The 16,065-nt window shown below is 48.7% G+C and overlaps 1 protein-coding gene across 6 annotated transcripts in view; it reads left to right on the top strand.

Moving 5' to 3' along the window:
* Nucleotides 1-16,065, top strand: part of BOC (BOC cell adhesion associated, oncogene regulated) — a 71,926-nt gene that overhangs the window by 42,608 nt on the left and 13,253 nt on the right. For all 6 annotated transcript variants that reach the window (XM_019652267.1, XM_019652269.1, XM_019652268.1 and 3 more), the window contains 5 exons: nucleotides 9,948-10,094; nucleotides 11,907-12,050; nucleotides 13,654-13,947; nucleotides 14,309-14,581; nucleotides 15,707-16,014. In XM_019652267.1, the coding sequence (XP_019507812.1) occupies nucleotides 9,948-10,094; nucleotides 11,907-12,050; nucleotides 13,654-13,947; nucleotides 14,309-14,581; nucleotides 15,707-16,014 (1,166 nt within the window). The remainder of the gene's footprint in view (nucleotides 1-9,947; nucleotides 10,095-11,906; nucleotides 12,051-13,653; nucleotides 13,948-14,308; nucleotides 14,582-15,706; nucleotides 16,015-16,065) is intronic.

The following is a 16,065-nucleotide window of genomic DNA, read 5'->3' as shown; positions in this document are numbered from 1 at the left end:
GTTCAGCATCTTAGCTGTGGAGGGCAGTGTCACTGGCCCTCATATGTGGGATCCGAACCGGGGCCCTCTGGCATCCCAAGCGAGTTCTTAACCATAGCGCCACTCAGCCGGCCCTTTTCCATTTTTTTATTCTTTAATTCTCCCAATTGTCCTGTCATCCCTAGGTCCCAGTCAAGGTTAGAAATAAAATGGGTGGTAACTGGGTAGTAATTCTATATCTGGGAATTTTAGTCCTCAAGCTAATGTGACGTCTTAAGCTGATGCTCGTTTAATTGAGAGCGGATCTTTAACCCCTCCATAAGGCAATTAAGCACTAAGACCAGGCATGTACTCCCGAATTATCCTCTTTCTGGCATCAGGGATCAGAAGGTGAGGCAGCTGACAGGAAAGGAAGGAGTTCCCCTTTGGCAGCTGTCTCCATGATTCTGTGACTTTGAGGAAAGGTCAGAAGGTGACAGGGGCCCTTTGTTACCATATTTTAACCCATGAATTCAATGAAGGGCCAAACTGGTAGTAATGGAAAAAAATAAGAAACTAGGGGGAAAAAAAGATCCAGGGTTTGTTTTAACTCTGCCACTTTAAGACTTTTTATAAGTAGAAAGAGTACACTAAAACAACAATAAAAAGTATAGTAAATACTCAATCAGTAACGTAGTTGTTTATTATCATTATCAAGTATTATGTGCTGTACATAATTGTACGTGCGATACTTTTATACGACTGGCAGTGCAGTTGGTTTGTTTACACAAGCATCACCACAAATACGTGAGTAATGCCTTTGTACTATGACATGACAGCTACAGTGGCACTAGGTGATAAAATCTTTCAGCTTCATTATAATCTTAGGGGACCCCCCGTCATATGTACAATCCGTCATTGACTGGAACGTCATTATGTGGCACATGGCTGTATAGATAAAAACATAGTGTAAATAGAGTTCAGTACTATCTGTGGTTTCAGGCATCCATGGGGGGGTTGGGGTCTTGGGACATATCCCCCTGTGGATGGGGAAGACTACTATAATTAGCTTGCTTGATATCACTGGATTCCTTTAAGAAACATGGTGCAAGATGATTCCTTTAAAATGAAACAGAATCAAGACAGCAAATAAGTCCTTTGGCTTCCCCTTTTGTGTATGTGGAAAAGTTGAAGGATTTCTACTTTGACCTTGTTTTGGGGCTTTCAACCATTTTTGAAATCTGGTAATAACCTTGAGAACTATCAAGTCTGTCCTGAAAATGGAACAGATGCTCACATCTAAGATAAAGGACTCTCTCTTAATACTGGGGGGGGGGGGGGGGGAATGTAAGCAAAAGGAAAAGAAACTTGCTGAGGAAAAAACGGCATTTGTTTTTTCTGTAGGGAAAATTGTGTTGAATTTTGAGTGACCGTGCTCCTCTTCTACTTGAAAAACATTTGAAGACTCCAGGAAGCACAGACTAAAGCTCAGGCTGTAGGGTGATACTTAAGCTCATCTCTGAGCCCCACCTCCCACTCCAGACCCAGCAAACTTGGCCTATTCTCAGCTCATGTTGCACGTTCCCCTTGATTTTGGAATGGTGCTCCCTCTGCCTGCAGCATCATCGTTTCCATTCCCTTCCCCAGAAACTGCCCTCCTCCCTTGGGTTAATGAATTTCTTTTCAATTTTCAAGACTCAAGTATCTCTTCCTCTAGGAATTTCTTCTTGATCCTCTCAACTTCCCAAGTATCTGGAGTAGGGTCTCGTCTTTCCTGCTTCTTTACCATCCCAGGTTTATTTCAATAGCCCTCTCCTGCCATGGTCTCATTTCCTGGAGGGCAGGAATGTGGCCATTCGTCTCTGTGACCACACTGCTCTACACAGGGCCTGGCACACAGTAGGCCTTCAGTGAATGTCTAGAACGAAGAAGACTCCAGATAAAATGTGTTTGAAGTCTGAAAGAGCAAAACGGGCATGCAGAAGATGAACAAAGGTTTCTTTACCAAGTCTGATATATTAAAAGTTTTAAGGAAGTGAATAAGAAAGGATGAAGCAAGAACTCAGGACATAAACAGGTTGAAGATACAAAGAGGTTAGAAAAACTGATGGGTGTGAGAAACCCAAAAGACCATTTAAAAGCAATTGAGATATTCTGATTAACCTTTGGAACCTTTAAAGGGAGGTGCCAGTGATTGTGGCTCCGTGTCCTACCAGCTATCTCAGGGGACCCTGTCAGAGACAGTGGATGGATGGTATTGGTAGCTACCACCGCTTTAGGAATATGTAGCTCAGGTGTGTGGGCAGAAAAAGTGTCCCACAGTGGGCCTCACTGGCCTTGGGATGGTGCCCTGCCTCTCCCAGTGCTGTTTTTAAAGGCACACTGAAGTGCTCATCTCCATTCTTTGTCTAAGCGCCCTGGCCTCCCTTTTCTGTCCTCTCTCTCTTCCTGTACAGGCTGCCTGCCTGCCAAAGACTGTGCGGGGATCCAGCTCTGGCTCTGATGAGTCCAGACCACCAGGATTCACATTAATTTTCCCATTGCTAAAGTTTATATTGGGTTGATCAGAGAAATATGTGTGATGTGGGTTGCTGGCAAGTAAATCTTTTTTTTCCTTCTTCTCTTTTCTCCGTGTATTTTTTCAAACCATTTCATTCCTTCATCTGGTCCAAAAGAAACTCCCCAGTTCTGCTAACCAGCCCTACCTCATAGCTACATTGAAATCAGATAAACGAGATGGTCTACAGACATCTTCTCCGGTCATCTGGCTGCCAGACTCAGTGGAGACATGGCTCCCATCCTTGATTTGTCTTCAAGGATTAATCACATTTCTCATTCTCTTCTTATGTCTCTTTTTAAAAAAAAATTTTTTAATTGGTTAAGCCAAGAAATTCCTGAAGCATTAGGCCAGTTTATTGCAAATCATTTAATGACATTACAAACGAGGTCCTTCTCATTTTTCCTCCTGCTTCCTCTTACACTTCTCCCTTTGTGCCGTCTCTCCTCTCCTGCCCACCTCCTGTTGTGACTTTGATCTTCTGCCCTCATCCCCCTGGCTCGTTAACCTCTTCTCCATCCTCAGCTTCTTAGGCTCCTCAAATCTGGGTGCAAACCCTACCTCAACTCAAAGGAAAGAAACACAAGATTTAACAACTAATGTGTTTGGCATCTGCAAAGGCTTTTTTTTTTTCTCCCCCCATGGAAACTTTTTTATTTAAATAAAAGCAAGCATGCCTTGTTTTGATCAGAAAGTGTGTTTGAGAAATTTTATGTCCTGTTTCCATGGCTGTCAGGAGGGAGCTTTGGAGCCAAAATTATTTGTGCAATTGAACAGGCAGAAAAAAATCCCAAAGAGTAAACATATTTATCCACGTTCCCTGCCTGCAAAGGGAGGAGGGGTACTCATTCTGCCAACCCCCCTTTCTAAGTTTTGCTGGAGATCGAAGTGACCTTGACCTAGGCTGGAATGCTGGTGGAGATGGTAGGGACTAAGCTTGGGGACACTGCTCTTGCAAATCGTTGTCCCCTGTCTTGTGTGTTTTTATCTGTCTTGTCTATTAAATTAAAGCCCCTTGTGATTAGGAACTATGCCTTTGTCTTCTTGGTATCTTCTGCAGTGCCTGGCATAATAGATGATTCTTCAGCTCCTGGATGGCTGAAGGAAAGGATCAGTGATGCCTAGGGGAATGGTATTGTGCCGAATGCTGACTACAGAATATCCTGATTTTGCTCAGCCTTGTGGGCTACAGTTGGGTTCGGTTTCAGTGGTTTGTGTGCCAGGGCTACAGACTGGCAAAAGTCTTAGTCACTATCCAGACTGCGTGGTTTCTGAGATGCTTGCCCATCCCACAGCAAACCCCATCAACTTCCCAGGCACCAGGCTTTCTGAGCTAATGAAAGCAACGTTGGGCTGCAGCCTCTACTCTGCTTCTGTAATTGATCCACTTGCAGAGCACTTTCTTAGAAAGGTCTAATCTTGGGGTCATGCCAAGCCATGGTTCCCCAAGTGACTTGGAGGTGGAAGGCAGTATTGATTCTCTGCACATCAGTGAAGCAGTGTGTGGCAAAGGAGAACCCTCTGCATTGCCAGAGGCCACACAGGGAGGCCGTGCCAAGGACCCTTCACTTTCCCCGACTTCACCTCCAAGTCCATCTGTCCAGCAGTGAGCCTCAGGCTCTGCCAGAGAAGGTTCTTAGGAGTTTTGCTTCCCTTGCACCTTTGCCATTGTTCAAAAAGGGACTAAGATGCAGGGAAGGACCACGGGGTCAGCATGCCACTGAGGAGTGCTCATGATAGCAAAGTTTCTCTGTGCTTTGTAACATAAGCCACAGATGCGGCAAGCCACCAAAAGGACAAGTTGAGGCCTGGACGCCATGAGAGATGGGGAAATAGAATTATCAGCCCAGAAACTTGCCAATGGCCACGAGGCTACTGAGCCCTCCCAGCAGCATTGCCAAGGGAGCCCACTGCCGTACCCCCACAATCTGGTGGGTCCCATCCAAACCTCAGCAGATAAGTGCAAGCTTGTTTTGTGATTCCTGAGAACAGGCAGGGGTGGAGGACAGGACTGACTGAAAGTGAGAAATGCCCGGATGGGTAGAAAGTCCATTTTTTTAAGCATTCAGCTGAGTTAATGGAGATGGGTATGTGGTAACTCCTTGCAGCCTCCAGCCGAAGTTGCTGTCTTACTTGATTAAAAAAAATTTTTTTGAGATTTTTTTATTGGGGAATTGTGGGAGGGGAACAGCGTTGGGGAATCGGGGAAGGGGAACAGACAAGTTGCTGTCCTTTGGTTCCTCAGTCTAGCTGTGGAGGACGTCGCTTCACTAGCCCATGCTGGTATTGTGATCATTGTGCTCTTCCCGGGTGAGGCAGATCGGTCGCTGGCCACTGGACTGCCACTCATGGTGGTTCACGGCAGCTCATGCCGGTTGCCAGCCATACACGGTAGCTCACAGCAGCCCACTGCAGCAGGGGCTGCAGCCTATGCCGTTGCCAGTGACTCACAGCAGCCCAGCTCCAGGTCGAGCTGTTGTTCACCATCTTAGCTGTAAAGGGTAGTGTCACTGGCCCTCATGTGGGATCCAAACCGGGGCCCTACTGCTCAGAGCTGGCACTCCCAAGCCAACTCTTAACCAATGCGCCACTCAGCCGGCCCCTTTCCTGATTTCTTAATTAAACAGAATTGAACTTTGATTTGTAGCCTGAGTACTCACAGAGAAGAGGGTGGAATGAGGAAACTCCTTGAAAGTGATTAAGTTCATGTATTACACTGGGGCATTCTGCTGAGGCGCAATGCACCCTATAACCGAATGTGTAAATTCTATGAAAATCGGGGGTATGAACCTATAATTAAGAGTTGACAATTATACATTATGCGAATACATGAACATACACCAAACTGTGTAATTTAATTTATAGCTCTACTGAGAGTTTTATTAAATAAAGGAAGGATCAAGGCTAGAAGGTAGTGAGAAATTCAAATGGGGCTCAAGATAAAACTTGTTCATTTGTAGTTTTGCGTATGATCCTGATTATGGCAGTAACACTGACCTGCCTCTAAATGTCTTTTTTATTTGCCACCCGCCTCCACCCCCTCCCTACCCCTGCCAAGAAAGTAGGTGCCTGATGTACCCTGTAAATGGGAAGAGGAAATATAGCACATCACATGATTTGTCAACAAATTCTTGTATTCTGTGTATCCCAGGTCCTACAGAAGTGATATATCAGAAGATACACGGTCTCTTAAGAAAACTGAGCTCTTAGAAGGCAAGGAACTGAGCAGGGTTCTGTTTGGAGCCTAAACTATTATGGGCTTTCTGAGGAAGCACAAAGTTCTGTGACAAGTAAGGAAGGGCAGTAAACTCCAAGATGGTGCCAGTGACCAAGGCTTTAGACCAGCTGAGAGCTCAGAACCAATAAGAATGAGCCTATTGCTATTTGATTAGTAGGGACAAGTTAATAAAATAGCTGGAAGAATACACAGAGAGGATGTAAAAGAGGGGTCTGAGGGAAGGTAAGAGGATTAAAGCTGCAAAAACATTCCACTAATGGATTTCTCAAACACACAAGCCAACAGGCAAGGGCAGGTGTCCTGTCAAACCATTTCCCCATGAAACCTGATCCATCATTCTTCCTGGAGGCCTGCTAACTCCATTTGTAACTGAAGGGCCTGCCCGATTCCCAGCAGTCTTCCTGAGCATCCCAGGGACTGGCCAGGAAACTGGCTTTGCAGACAAAGGGGCCTGGGAACAGGCTGGTTTCCTTCACATGCAGCCAACTGGATCTCTGCATCTGCCTGGCCTGGTGGCTGATGAGGCTGTTATTGATCAGGAAGTCTCCACCCTCTCTTGCCTCCTTCCTGCTCCAAAAACACTAGAAAGGGGGTGCTCTGATTTTCAAATCATTCATCACTTCATTACTCTGCCTTTGATCCCTTAGTGAAACTCAACTTTTGCTCCAGCAGCCAAATAATCGGGAGTTTGTCTAGTGAAGCAACAGCTAAGGCTTAAGCTTAGGTGGCACAAGGAGGGGACAGGGCCAAGGACCAAACTGCTGCTTAGTTGTTTTGAAGCCAGGAAGGCTCGCCTGCCAGTCGGCCCTTGTGGGAAGCTGGGTGCCCAGCTGGGGTGTCCTTGGTCCTGCCCACATGGGCTGTTGTGCACATGTTGGCATAAGAACAGAGGAGAGGGGCTGTCTGGCCACATGGCTGACCGGTGCCCGCCTTTGTGCCTCTCCCACTGCACAGCCTTCTGTCTCCAGTGCAGCAGTTGTCAGAGGTGCAGAAGAAACCAAGAGAGGTTTAAGGGGGGCAGGGGGGGGGCATAGTGCTTCTAGTATTGGTTGGGTGAGGTGGGTACATGGAGGAGTGCATGCTCCCCGCCTGGATAAGCCCTCAATTACGATGGGGCAGGAGCCCGGAGCCATTAAGATAGACACGGCATTCCGGTGCCAAACTCTTTTCAGTTGCTCACATCTTTCTTGCAAAATGATCTGTTAGGTTTAAGTATATTCTTGCTTGAGGCACATTTCCTTGGAATGAGGTAAAGAAAAGGAGGAGGGTGGGGAAAAATAATTCTTGGTGTAGTTTTAGATTTATCATCAGACCGTTGAAGAGAGTGCTTCTCAGTGGTAGAGGAATTTTCCAGAAGCCCCTGAGCTCACAACGCTCACAGCTCACGTAGAGGGGAGCCTCCTGACTTGGCAGGTACTGTGTGCACTGTGCTGAGGAGGATTAAAGCCTTTGGGCTGTTAAGTGCATTGCTTTTGAGTGCAGTTAGCAATATTTACCTCAAACACATTGAGCACAGGTAATCCACCCTTTCCCATAGTCCTTATCTTCCTCTTCTCTGAAAGAAAATGCATTCGATGTTTTGGCTGAGAGGCTTTTTTTTTTTTTTTGTGGGGCTCAGTATAAAATGAAAATGCAGGGTCCCTTGTTCAAACATTATTAAAAATTTCAAGATGATGACAGCAAAGCATTAAACCAAGCACTGGCCCCTTCCAAGCAAGGAGCCCTGTGCCACTGCATAGGTTGCACGCCCATAACATGGGTCTTGGGTTCAGCCTTACAAACTGTTCAATTCAACAAGGATATAGAGGGCATTTGCTATATCCTAAATACTGTGCAGCACCTCAGTACAAGCTCGGGGTGGGGAGTGTGGAGTGCAAAATTAATGGGCTGCCCATTAGGAATTAACAATTCAGTTAGGGTCAGATATCACACACAAAAAATTAAATAATGACAAGAGAATTCTTTAAAAGCCCAGAAGGCCTTACACCCACTCAAAGGAAGGAATTCATGAGAGAGCTCGCCTTGACCCACAGGCATCACTTGGTCAGCCGGGCAAGTGAAATGGGGCAGTAGAAATGAATCAGGCAGGCTGTCACTGTTTTTGCCACACCACTCCACGAACACCATGTATTTCTTACTCTACATTTATTAGAACCCAGATGTAACCCCTCAAGAAACATTCTATTTTCAAAATAGCCACACTTAGGCAGAAGGTTGGCCACACTTGGATAATAGGTTCCTATAGAATTTGTTACGCTTGGCCCTTATCCTTGAGTTCACAATGTAGACCAAACTCAACTAGCAAACCTGAGTTCAAACAACATAAATGGGCATCTTGTCCCTGATTGAGGGGCCCAACTCCAAGGTAGTCATTCAGTCAGCCAACATTTACTGAGCGTCTGCGTGGGCCAGGCCCTGGGTTAGGTTCAGAAGACATACAGAGGGTGCCAAAAACATGTATACACATTATAGAAAGGAAAAAAACTGTATTAAAATTGTAATAGTATATACCAATAACAAAAGATGAATACAAGTCACGTTTGACTTCTACAATTACAAGAGGTGCTCAAAGTGGTTACCATCAGTGTCCAGACATTTTTGATTACGGCGAACTACTGCTTGAGCAACGTTGACCAAAGTGTCCACTTGTATACATTTTTTTGGCACCTTGGTTTGTGTGTGTGTGTGTGTGTGTGTGTGTGTGTGTGTGTACATGTATGTATAAATTTATGTATATGAAGAAGATTTGGTCCCTGCTCCTAAAAAGTTCACAATCCGATATTGTAACCAAAGGGACAATGATCCTCTCATTAAAACAAAAGGGCTCTCCTGCCCTGCCCGGGCTTCACTAAGAGCTTCTGGAAAGTTCTATTAATGGGAACCTCTGACCTCACTGAGGGCCTCGATCACCAGGCTCTCCTTTGGTGACAGTCGTTTGTTTTTGGTCATTTTCTGTGAGAAGCCTGATTCCCCCCTGCTCCTGTTGCCTTCTCTGGGTCTCCAGTGGAAACAGCAGCACAGGCAGGCGGGGTCTTGCCCTGGAATTGCAGTAAGCTCTAATGGTATCAGTTCTCAGGTGCTGAACAGAATTTGGCATGGTCAGCATTCGGTGAGGGTGCCTCCAGGGTTTTTCTAGGTACATTTATGAAGAGAATGTCAGTAAATATTTTCATCTCTCTTATCTGACTTTCCATTAATTTTATTTCCTCTCTTCAGTTAAATTCAGCTGCAATTCTGAAACCCAAATATGGAATGTGGTTTTGTTACACAAATGGCCCATTTTGTTCAGCAATATTAGTGATTTGGCTCCTACAAAGAGTGTTGTGTTGTTTGGACTGTTGGATGGTTTGGGAAACATCCTGCTTTTGTTCCAGATGGATCTCCATCCTCTCCTGGTTTAGATCCTGGTCTTCCTGCCACCCTGCCAAGACAGGAAAGATGGCCATCATGCTTCCAGAGACTGAAGCCTGGTGTCAGGACCCTTGGCTCGCCCAATATCCACTGCCATTAAGCCACACCAGGGAGATCCCTCTTTACCTTAGACAACCCTTAGGGAATCCACAGATCCCCACCTCACCCCTAAGAAAGGATTATCCTTTCTGGATGAAGGATTATAATGTAGAGTATAGCTCCTGGGTAGCAGGAATCAGCCTTCTGGTTATAACCATGGTTGGCAATTGAGTGGAATCTCAGGCCTGTCACTTTTCACTGTGGATGTCTGAGAATAACTGGCGCAAGCTGTTCTTGATTGAACTGGAGAAAAGACATCAGCATTCTCCTTTCATTGTTCCCTTCAGTCTCCATTAGCTAAGCTGTGCCAGGACATTTGTGCCTTGACCATGACCTGGTTCAGTAGGGCCAATGGAGCTGGCCAACTCCTTTTGTGTCGCAGTGTAACAGAAGAGGCTGGTCTGCATTACAGGCACCTCTTGGTGGAATTCTCTATACCCACCCCAACGCTGCAGCTTACATATACCAAATTGAAGTCCCATGCAGTGATGAGGGCCACACATTCCGTCCTATAAACTCCCATAGACAACAGGCTAGAGGAAGGACTTGGAGGACCCCCAGTGAGTGAGGTTCTGCAGCTGTGTGTTGTGACTACACACACCAAGACACAAGATGCAAGCCACCCTGAAACATAGCATGTCTCCTCCATCGAGGCTCAGCCAACACCTTCTCTTCTCTCCACAGATCTCCAGGACTTCAAGTTAGATGTGCAGCATGTGATTGAAGTAGATGAAGGGAACACAGCAGTCATTGCCTGCCACCTTCCTGAGAGCCACCCAAAAGCCCAGGTCCGATACAGCGTCAAACAAGAGTGGCTGGAGGCATCCAGAGGTGAGTGAGCAGGCAGGGGACCACAGGCCAAGACCAGCAGGGAAGCCGGCCATCTCTGACCACTGTCCCCCAAATCCCCATCAACACGTGATAGTCCCCTCCTCATGCTGCTCAGCCGTCTTTGACCTTGATATTTAGCCTCGTAGGGTCCTAGAGAGATTGGCTTCCTTTATGGGGTCTTCTGCTCTGTCATGAGGCATTTCTTCATCCTTTGAAGCCCTGGAAGATGTTGCTGAGCTGCCACAGTTGATCAGGGCTCTCAGCACAGGGTTCCAGATCCCCTCTCCATGTGGGCTCCCAGCCACCAGGCACACACAGAAAGGCTGCCTGATGAACCCAGCCGTTCCTGCAGCTGCCGGATTCCCTGGTGGGAGGTGTGGAGCTCATCCCCACACAGCAGAGCATTCTTTCTAGTGGAACTTGAGTTTTTCCCTCTTTCCATTTTCCTGGAAATGCAGCTGTCTCAGCTATTACAGCTTCCTGCTCAGGCCACAGTGGGTATGACAGCTGGTCCAGGGGAGGCCAAGCTTTGGTCGAAAGAGTGCCAGTGGGGAGAGGGCATGTCTCTCAAGACATAGCTTCATCCACAACTGACCCTGCACTCAAGGCCAAGTGGAACCTACTTGTCTGAAGCCCACAGCTCAAAATATACCTTTCAAAATAGGCTATAGATTTTTAAATATTTTGATTAACTTTTTCTGGTTATGAAAGAAATATATGTTCATGTAGAAAATACAGAAAACTATTTTTGAAAGGGTAAAAAGCCTAATCCTGCCCCTCGGAAGTGACTGGAGACTGAGCGAACAGCATTGATCCCCACAGACACTGGGCAGCAGTCTCTAGAGGAGGCATGCCCATTCCACAAAGCTCGAGGGCTTTCCCATCCTGTCTGGCATTTGCCTAAGTAGCTCATCCCTGGGGCAGCCCAGGGGCAGGCAGGTAGGCAGGCACCAGGATCAGTGAGCGCAGAGAACAGGGACACCACAACTCCCAGGGCAGGCCACCAGAGAGCTCAGAGCTGGTGGCCAGTCCTTTGCCTGCCAGCAAGCCCCATCCCAGTCACTGGGGTATCCAGCAGCTGTGAATCTGTCTCCTGTTGAAAGAAGCTGCACACAGCCTTGGGGTCCCAGCCTCCTGGCACCCCTGACCCAGAAGCAGACACAGCCTAGCAGGCTAGTGGTACAGAGGGAAGGGCTTCCGAGGCATTCATGGAGAAGGCAGCGATTGGCAGTTACAATATTCCTCCCTGGCTGCAGATGTTTAGTAGCGAGGTGGCTCAGAGCTGAGACCATGACAGAGACTGATGGGAGGTTCTAAAGTCAGATTCCCTTCCTCCTGGTGGCTTGTGGGCATGCTCATCTCATCTCCCATGCATGCAGCACAGGACCCTGACTCCTTACAATGGTTCTGAAACAGCACACCTTATGCCATTTTAGATATGAGGAAACAGGATCTGCGAGGTTAATTGCCTTGCTCAAGATCACACAGTTAGCAGGTCCAGAGCTTGAGTCCAGGCCTGGAGGACCCCAAATCCTGCTGCCTTTCTACCCTATCCCGGCTCCCTTGTAAATATAAAATGCTTTTCCACAGACCTATGTACTAACTCTGGGGAGTTAGTTAGTTGGCTGGTTAGTTTCATTCCCCGGGTGCAAGGCCTTATGGGAAGAATAGCATTTTTCGTTTGGGCTTGTTGGGACTCAGGTGTACAACTCCTGCCCTACCTGTCCCCACCCCTACCTTTGTGGGAGCTGGTGGGTGCAGTATTCTAGGCCCAAACTCATCCCATGTTCCCCTCCCCTGTTCTTCCCTCAGATAACTACCTGATCATGCCATCAGGGAACCTCCAGATTGTGAACGCCAGCCAGGAGGACGAGGGGATGTACAAGTGTGCCGCCTACAATCCAGTGACTCAGGAAGTGAAAACCTCGGGCTCCAGTGACAGGCTGCGCGTGCGCCGTAAGGGGCGGGGTCTTGCTACTGGAAGAGGGGACCTGGGGGTGCCACAGCCCATGCTCCAAGCTTTGTGCTCTCCAAGGTGGGAGTGAAGGTCGTTGGGCTTGGGCTACTGGGACATTGAAGACTAAGGACTCAGCCAGGGTGGGGGGGTCCTGCCCCTCCAGCCAGCCCAAGTGCAGCCTCTCAAAACTCTCTGCCCTCTCGCTTGGCTCAAGGGTATGGCTGTGCTTCCTGGTTACATCGTAGCCTTGTGGAAGACACCCCCTTCCTCCTGCCTCCTGAGAGCTTTCTTCACTGTGTTACTTTCAGAATGGGAGATCAGTTGGAATGTGTAGGCTGCGGCGGGGGGCTCTGGGTCTCCAGTGGAAACAGCAGCACAGGCAGGCGGGGTCTTGCCCTGGAATTGCAGTAAGCTCTAATGGTATCAGTTCTCAGGTGCTGAACNGGCACTCAGCTGCTGACAGCATATGCTTAGAAAAGATGATGGTGCATTTGTGCCTATGTGAGGCCATCAGGCCTGCCTTGTATGCGACCAGGCTAAACCTACTCTACCTGCACTGCTGCAGTATGCCCAGCACCTCCCTCTGGTGAATATCTGTGGAGTCCCAAAGACTCCCGTTTATATGAAAACAGCAGCTACCTTTGTTGAGTAACTCTCATGCACCAGGCACTTTGCTGGGCTCCTTGCGTATTCAGCGGAGGGACATCATACATGGAGGTTGGTTTTTGAGTCAGCACCAGAGGCGGATTTACTTTGAAGTTAATGAAGCAAAACTTCAGTGGCCCCTCACTCGCTTCATTCTGTATCTGTAATTTTGTATTCCATATTCTTAAAGAGGGCCTCCCAAGCTGTATGAGTGTCAGGTCTTATAAAGCCTGGATCTGTCCCTGGTTGTCACATGAAGCAAAATCACACATAGTCAACATGCTCCTTGAAGGTCCCCGAGGAAGACTGCGCATTCGAGGGCAATACGCCTTTCAATAGTTTTATGTGGTCTCTCCCCGAGCATTAAAAAAAAGATTGCTGCTTCCTCAGCTGTGCACCCAATAAAGTAGTTGATTTACTTTGGGGGATCTCCCAATATGAGAAATGTATATCTTTAAAGAAGAAGTCCTGCTCAGTAAGACGCTTACTGTGAGATGCTCATACTGTGGGAGATACTTGGGAACTGAGACCCATGGTGGGGCTTAGGGGATCCTTATCTCCCATCTCATCCTCAGTCTCAGAGTGCACTTATGGATTGAAAGCAAGAAAAATCACTGCACCATTTAAGTTCCTCTGTCCACCCTCTCATCTTTCTCTCTCTCTGCCAACACACACAGTTTACCTGTGCATATGCTGTGTTGACGATGCTATACTCCATTTCTCTCTCATTTCTTATAACAGCTCTCTGCAGAAAGCAGTCCCATAAGGAACCCAAGGCCCAGGGGAATTAAGTAACTTGCCCCATTTAGGTTGTTAAGCCCCTGAAGGCTGTTTGATTCCAAATCCATGCTTTCTGGGACTGCCTCCTGGGGCCGGGTCACCCAAGGTGGGATGGAGGAGACCCTCTGTGCAAAATCCTGGTCCCATATGCTGTCCTTCCCCTCCTCGCCACTCCAGGCTCCACTGCCGAGGCTGCCCGCATCATCTACCCCCCAGAGGCCCAGACCATCATTGTCACCAAAGGCCAGAGTCTCATCCTGGAGTGTGTGGCCAGTGGGATCCCACCCCCACGCGTCACCTGGGCCAAGGATGGGTCCAGTGTCGCTGGCTACAACAAGACGCGCTTCCTGCTGAGCAACCTCCTCATCGATACCACCAGTGAGGAGGACTCGGGGACCTACCGCTGCATGGCTGACAACGGGGTGGGAGAGCCTGGGGCAGCGGTCATCCTCTACAATGTCCAGGTGTTCGGTAAGTGTCCCCCGCAGACCTCCTTGGTCTTTGGTCTACAGGGCCTTTCTAGAAGGTGATAACCCCAGGTTCAGACAAGTTCCTGTGCCATGGGAGAGGTCATGTGCCGAGTGAGTGATGGAGGAGTACTGAGAAGGGCAGAGCTCCTTGGATCCCGGGGACTAGGGTGTGCTGGCCTGGCAGCCCTCTCTGTGCCTGGCAGTCACTGTCGTGACTGACAGAGGCGTGGGACCTTTCCTTCCCTCTACCAACAGCTACAGGGAAGGAGGGAGCCTTCCCTGACCGCAGTCCCCTCCCCAGCCTGTCTGGCCCTGGATGGGAAGACACAGCCTCTCTCATCCCTGCTTTGGTTTCCCGGCAGAACCCCCTGAGGTCACTGTGGAGCTGTCCCAGTTGGTCATCCCATGGGGCCAGAGTGCCAAGCTCACCTGTGATGTGCGAGGGAACCCCCCACCGTCCGTGCTGTGGCTGAGGAATGCTGTGCCCCTCACCTCCAGCCAGCGCCTCCGACTGTCCCGTAGGGCCCTGCGGGTGGTCAGCGTGGGGCCTGAGGACGAAGGCGTCTACCAGTGCATGGCTGAGAATGAAGTCGGGAGCGCCCATGCTGTGGTCCAGCTGAGGACTGCCAGGCCAGGTGAGAGTGCAGCCCGAGGGCTGAGATTCCAGCTGAATATTCACAGAGCCCTTTTCTCAGATGAAATCCAAAATAGAACCCCAATATATAAAATGGATAAAAGTGGCTCTTAGTTGTAAGTTCAAATTTACATTAACTTAGTAAAAAGTCAGAAGTGCTTGTTTTCACTAGTAAAAATGACCAATTTAACTGTTGTATTTTTAAAAATGCCTTTTAATGATTTTGCAGAATCTGTGGGTTCATCAGGTTCCATGGAACCCAGTCTGACAACCACTGCTCTAGCTGAAAGAAAAGCAAGTGTGTCCTTGTCAGTTTGATCCACTTCCATTGACACCTGTACCGACTGAGCAGTTACTATTGTATGTGCTCAGCACTGGGCTAGGTAATGTGGGGAATGCAGAGAAACATAACAAAGAATTTTCTCATGGAGGAGATAAAATTTTCCAAGGAAATAATTTGAGAAAAATACAGTGACGAATAATGAAATGCAGAATCACCATTATGAGATGCCAACCTCCTATGGTGCAGGAGGTCAGGTAGAGGAAAAACTAGTGTTGGCAGAGTCCGTGGATGCTTCCGGAAGGAAATGTCGCCTCTCCTGGCCTCTCAGGTTCTCAGAGGGCATTTACAGTTGGCTTTGCGTCTCATATTCCAGGTCAGTGCAGTGGAGTAGGAAAAGGCCCACACTGTGCAATGGTGTTAAGATCTCACAGTGAAGGGCCATGCCCCTATCCCCAGCATTGGACATGAGACAGAGAGTATAGGGTTCCTGCACTTCAGGAGCAAGTGGAGATAGTTCACTGAAGACAAGGCCAGTGTGGAGGCTCAGGAAAGCAAGCGGGTTGCAGGGATGCTTGCCTGCCATGCCTGGGCCATCGCAAGAAGCCTGGGCATGGGACACCAGGCTGTCTTCCCTCCTGCATGGCAGCGGCATGGCCCTCTGTCTTCCCACAGAGCCTGGCCGTGTGTTGACTGGGCTGATGGTCATGTCAGGTCCCGAGCTGAGGGCTCTTTCTGTCCCAGCAGGTCTTTTTTTTTCTCCCCAGGGGCAACCACTCGGCAGGTGACCAGGGGGACTAACCCCTTCTTCCTTCCCTCCCTTCTCTTTCCTGCTTGGTCCTCCAGGCACGACCCCGAGGCCATGGCGGGATACTAAGCTGAACTCGGCCACACCTCCCATGCCACCCTCCAGACCCAGAAGCCCTGAGCAGATGCTGAGAGGGCACCCGGGGCTCCCGAGGCCTCTGACATCAGTGCAGCCGGCTTCCCTGCAGTGCCCTGGAGAGAAAGGCCAGGTGGCTCCTGCCGAGGCGCCCATCATCCTCAGCTCACCCCGGACCTCCAAGACGGACTCGTACGAGCTCGTGTGGCGGCCTCGGCACGAGGGTGGCAACCGGGCACCCATCCTCTACTATGTGGTGAAACACCGCAAGGTATGGTGCCTGGCGCTCTGCCCACCGTCTCAGGCCAGGTGGGGTCCCTTC

This window comes from Hipposideros armiger, unplaced genomic scaffold (genome assembly GCF_001890085.2).
Source record: "Hipposideros armiger isolate ML-2016 unplaced genomic scaffold, ASM189008v1 scaffold_176, whole genome shotgun sequence".
Classification (NCBI taxonomy): Eukaryota; Metazoa; Chordata; class Mammalia; order Chiroptera; family Hipposideridae; genus Hipposideros; species Hipposideros armiger.
This window is presented reverse-complemented; position numbering and strand designations above follow the sequence as displayed.